Raw genomic sequence first — 4574 nt, forward strand, 5'->3', positions numbered from 1 at the left:
ACGCCTCTTTGCTCCCTCTGTGACAAGCGTTGCTGCGTTTGTCCGCAGACAGAACAGCCGCTACCGCTGTCGTCTCTGACTAAGCTCGGCTGCGTCCACCGCCGCCACCATGCCTCGGGGGAGTCGCAGCGCGGCCGCCCGGCCAGCCAGGTGTGAGGGGAACAAGGGCCCCGTGAGGAGGGGGCTACCGAAGCGTGGGGACTCCCCCAAGGTCGTCCGCAGTGACCTTGGCTGCTAATGCGCCATCTTGGCGGTGGAGGGGCAGGGGTGCAGTAACCATGTGTTCAAGACCTGGGTCGCCCACCTCTCCGGGTGTAGAGGGGGTCATTTCCATGAGCTGCAGGCCCCTCAGGCCCCTTGCCAGGATTAACCCTGCTTCCCTCCAACTCCCGCAGCCGCCCCGCTGCACCCTCTGCTCACCTGCCAGCGCACGCACCGCCCTCGGCAGCCGCCCCAGCCTCGTCGGGCCAGCCGGGCCTCATGGCACAGATGGCAACCACGGCCGCTGGGGTAGCCGTGGGCTCAGCTGTGGGACACGTCATGGGCAGTGCCCTGACTGGGGCCTTCAGCGGGGGAAGCTCCGAGCCCACCCAGCCTGCTGCACAGCAGGTGAGTAGCGGGCCCAGGAGAGACTGACGCAGGATTTTCTTCAGGTCACGAAGTGTCCAGTTAGGAGTGTCGGGTGTGTTCAGAGTTGCCTCAGTCCCAGGACTTTGCCCAAGGAGGGTCCTATTCCTCACTCTTCTGTTGAGCTCACTGTCACTCACAGGCAGGCCTTCCCTGTCCTTCTCTTGAGACCAAGGTCCCTAGGCTCCCAGGGACCGGCACCAACCAATCCTTTAAAGATGGGGGAACCCAGGGCCTGAGAGGCTCAGAGACTTGCCCAAGGTCACCTAAACCTAACAGAAGGGAGGGATGTTGAATTTTCTAAGCCCCTGTACTCCCCAACAGCCCCTGGGCCCAAGGACAAAGGGCAGCCAATGACCATGGGGCCTGTTCCCTGATGACCTGTCCCCCCACTGGAGGCCCCACCACTCCCCACCAGGCCTAAGGCAAATGAGGCTTAGCCACTTGGTTAGGGGTTATGAGGATCAATGTGCCTGATCCAGGAATTTGCGAGAACTTGTGGGGGTGGGGCTCATAACTATGAGAGTACATGCAGAGTACTGGGCTTTCCTAGAGCCTCCTCTTCCCTCCCCTACATCTGCCCAGAATACTCATTATGAGGCAGCAGAGAAATGCTGTCTGCATCAGCTGAGTGGCTCTGAGAGGACTGCTGGCTCACTCTATTTCACAGATGCAGCAGCTGAGGCTAGACAGGGGCAGGCTGACCCAAGGTCATTCAGCCTGCCTGGGACTCTTGGGACACCCAGGCTGTGGGTGTGGGGAGGGGCAGGCAGCTCCCAGTTTTGGAACCCCCCTCTAGGCACCAACCCCAAGCTTATCCTACTACCTCTTGCACTGTACCCCCAGGCCCCTGCCCGCACTGCCCCCCAGCCCATGCAGATGGGGCCCTGCGCCTACGAGATCAAGCAGTTCCTGGACTGCTCGACTACTCAGAGTGACCTGACCCTGTGTGAGGGCTTCAGCGAGGTCCTGAAGCAGTGCAAGTACAACCACGGTGAGCAAGCACACCTCGACCCAGTTAAGTTGGGGGTCAGACCCTCTTGTACCTGCAGGCTGACCACCAGCGTGTGCCACTCCCTTCCTCCACAGGTCTGAGCTCCCTGCCCTGAAGAGGCTGGTGTAGACTCATGGGCAAGCTCCGAGATGACTCCTGAGCCACAGCCCTGTACCCACCTCAACCCCCTCACCGACAGCAGGACCATGATGCCAGATTGTTCCTGTGTAGCTGGGATTGGGAGTGAGGAGGGGTTTTCTAACCCCACAGATAACCCGAGACACAGATGTGCAATGAAAGGAGTATATTTTAGACCACAACCTGCCGTGTCCCCTCTAGCTGGCCTGCCTGCCTGCCAGGAGCACCCTGGCTGCTGAAGTGGGGTTGGGGAGATGGATGGGTGTCTCGCTGTGGTGTGGGATGCTTCACCTAGGTGGGATAAGAGGACCGTTATTGTAATCTGCACTGCAAGAAGCCAAGGACAGACCACCTTGGGAGTCCAAAGTGGGGTGGTGAGGCATTAACAGGTAACCCCAGGGCATCTGACTGGGGACTAGAATCCCAGGAGGAGCCTGTTGTCTCCCTCTCAGGGATGGCTGCCCCCTCTGCCCTTCTTGTCTCCATCTCTGGAACCCTTTCTCTGCACCCACGTCTTAGGGGCCCCCAGCAGCCTCATGTCCTATCTGACCTTGCCCCTTTTGCTAATGTGACTGCTCAGTCATTCCAGATTTTGTAAGAGGAATCCTGCTGGGCTGCTGTCTGTTTGCACCTGATCACACAAGGCAGAGGTCACAGACCTCTTGGATCTGAGTCCAGCTCAGCCACGGGCTGTAGTGTGCCAGGTCACAGGGCCTGCAGGAACAGAGGAGCAGGCCCTTCAAACACAGTGCAGACTGTGTCATCACACACTGCAGCTGCCTTGCTGAGTGCAGCAGTGAGCACCTACTGTGTGCCAGGCCCTATTACACATCTAAGCACTGAGAACATTCCTGTCCTTGGGGTGCTTACACTCCAGTGGGGTGGGGTACAATGTGTTCCATTTTGGGGGTATATGTGTGTGGGGTTGGCATTGAGGGTCTGCCTCTCAGCACACATGTGTCTGTCCCACTTCTGGGTGTGTCTCCTCTGGTGTCCATATCTCCTCCGTACCTGGCACCTGGCAGCAGGGAGCCCATCCTTCGGGGTCTTGAAGGGGGGCCTTGCTCCCGGTGGCCACGCCGAGTGCCCATGCGCCTCCTCCAGCTGTTGCCAGTTGTGGGGAGGCCTGACAGCCAGCGTAGCTCCTCTGGAAGGTCCAGAAAACCCTGCTGGTGTGAACTAGGGAGATGTGCCTTCCCCCCTGGGGCTCTCGTCTGAAACACTTACCTGCCAGCTCCGGACACTGGTCATCCAAGTTCTCCAGTAAGGACTCATAGCGGGCAGGGGCCCCGCCTTCCCCCCCTGTGGAGTGTGAAGAGAGGATAAAGGATCCCTGACTGGTCTGATGGTCCCCACCCCACCTCTCAACCTGTTTGCTGACCCAGGCTGGGGTCATGACATGGCATTGGGTAGGGACAGGTTGGGGATAGGTGCCAGCCAAGGTGGGGGGCTGGGCAGGGCCTTGGGTGGTCTGTGGTCTGCTGTCCCCCCTTACATTCCAACATAGCTGCAGGGGAGAGTCTTGGTCCCCACTTACTGATGATCTGCACAAGGACATAGGTCCTTCGCTCCTGCAGCAGGGGACTTCCCATGGAGGAGGCTGCGGAAGTTCCCTCCTCTAGGCCTTCACCCAGGCTCACCAGGTGCCCATCCTCAGCCAGAAGAGCTATGGTCGCTGGGAGGGCAAGGACAGAGGCTGGGCAGGGCTGGCACCTTTGCCTGGGGGCCCCAGCCTCCTTCCCCTGCCCCCTCCCTGTCTCCTCACCATCTGAGGGTACCCTCCCCCTTTGCCTCAGGTGGGCGGTGAGGGTCACCAGGCTGCACCAGGGGTTCACCAGCTCCCAGCAGCCGGCTGTGAGGGAGGGACAGAAGTGAGCTCGTGGGAACCTCTACTTTCCCTCCAATCTGGGACCCTCTGCCTCTGCCTCCCATATCTCCCTTTCCCAGAGCTGTGACTAGGGCTGTAGGACTAGGACCGTGTCCCAGGCGCAATAGCTCACGCAATCGTTTCTTAAACTGCTCGAGGGACGCCCTCCATCCGTCTCCCGAGATGGGAGCCCACAGCGCCTGCCTCCCGCGCCGGCCCCGCTGGCCCCGCGCCGGCCTCGCCTCCCGCACCCGGCACACCCGCCTCCCGCCAGACGGGCGGGGGAGCTGCAGCCGTGGCTAGAGCTTCAGGAGTCTGATGCACGCTGAAGCCTGAGGAGCACCGACTGAACGGTGAAGAGACTGTGCAGTTTAAAAACGTGCTGCACGCTGGCGTGGCGAGCGCTCGCCGAGAGGAGCCCGCGTGATTACCCAGGCAGGGCCCAGCCCGGGTTTTCCCCGCGAGGGACTCCTGCAAGCGGTCGCTTCGCCTCACCGAGCGGCTCCCCACCCCCACCCCGCCCCATCCGCACCCCTCCTTCCCTCCACGGCCTCCCCCTCCCCCAGGGCAGAGGGAAGCACGCCTCTGTGTGTGCCCACCCTTCACCCGCCTGCCTGCCAGGGGACCCCACTTACCTCCAAACAGCACCGTGATAAACATGGCTTCAGCGGAGAGGAGACAGATGTGGTGGGCTTTGTCCCCCGACCCCCGCAAATCAGGAAGCGCCTACTCCGGGGTGGGGCCCTGTGGGGAGATGTGTATGTGTGAGGACGGATGAGCGGGTGATCCCAGGCCCAGGCCCCGGCTCAGCCACCGCTGGGGCTCTGCTCTACCAGCCCGAAAACAGCCCCTGCAGCTAGCCCGAGACCCCTGGCCTCTTCCGCAGCTCGCCGGGCCAGAGCAGCTGCCCCCAGATCCCAGGCTGGTCTCCATGGCAGTGGGAGCCGC

At 61.5% G+C, this 4574-nt stretch overlaps 2 protein-coding genes across 2 annotated transcripts; one reads left to right on the plus strand and one right to left on the minus strand.

Annotated features, from left to right (window-relative positions):
• CHCHD10 (coiled-coil-helix-coiled-coil-helix domain containing 10) lies at positions 1 to 1941 on the plus strand. Its single transcript, XM_063087391.1, has 4 exons — positions 1 to 150; positions 396 to 609; positions 1474 to 1621; positions 1717 to 1941. Exons 1-4 carry the CDS (start codon positions 110 to 112, stop codon positions 1734 to 1736), a joined length of 423 nt encoding a protein of 140 aa, XP_062943461.1. The 5' UTR covers positions 1 to 109; the 3' UTR covers positions 1737 to 1941.
• C2H22orf15 (chromosome 2 C22orf15 homolog) lies at positions 1922 to 4574 on the minus strand. The gene is made up of 6 exons (XM_063087390.1): positions 4262 to 4574; positions 3525 to 3611; positions 3297 to 3434; positions 2987 to 3061; positions 2771 to 2906; positions 1922 to 2050 (listed from the first exon to the last, which is right to left on the minus strand). The coding sequence occupies exons 1-6, from the start codon at positions 4284 to 4286 to the stop codon at positions 2047 to 2049; spliced, it is 465 nt and encodes a 154-aa protein (XP_062943460.1). The 5' UTR covers positions 4287 to 4574; the 3' UTR covers positions 1922 to 2046.

Source organism: Cynocephalus volans, chromosome 2 (assembly GCF_027409185.1).
Source record: "Cynocephalus volans isolate mCynVol1 chromosome 2, mCynVol1.pri, whole genome shotgun sequence".
Taxonomy (NCBI): domain Eukaryota; kingdom Metazoa; phylum Chordata; class Mammalia; order Dermoptera; family Cynocephalidae; genus Cynocephalus; species Cynocephalus volans.

Coding starts and splice junctions, on each gene's coding strand:
- C2H22orf15 (XM_063087390.1), bottom strand. CDS start 4,286: ATGTTTATCACGGTGCTGTTTGGAG. Junction 3,612..4,261: donor TATCACGGTGCTGTTTGGAG/GTAAGTGGGGTC, acceptor CCTCCCTCACAG/CCGGCTGCTGGGAGCTGGTG. Junction 3,062..3,296: donor TGTCCTTGTGCAGATCATCA/GTAAGTGGGGAC, acceptor CACACTCCACAG/GGGGGGAAGGCGGGGCCCCT.
- CHCHD10 (XM_063087391.1), top strand. CDS start 110: ATGCCTCGGGGGAGTCGCAGCGCGGCCGCCCGGCCAGCCAG. Junction 151..395: donor GCGGCCGCCCGGCCAGCCAG/GTGTGAGGGGAA, acceptor CAACTCCCGCAG/CCGCCCCGCTGCACCCTCTG. Junction 1,622..1,716: donor GCAGTGCAAGTACAACCACG/GTGAGCAAGCAC, acceptor CTTCCTCCACAG/GTCTGAGCTCCCTGCCCTGA.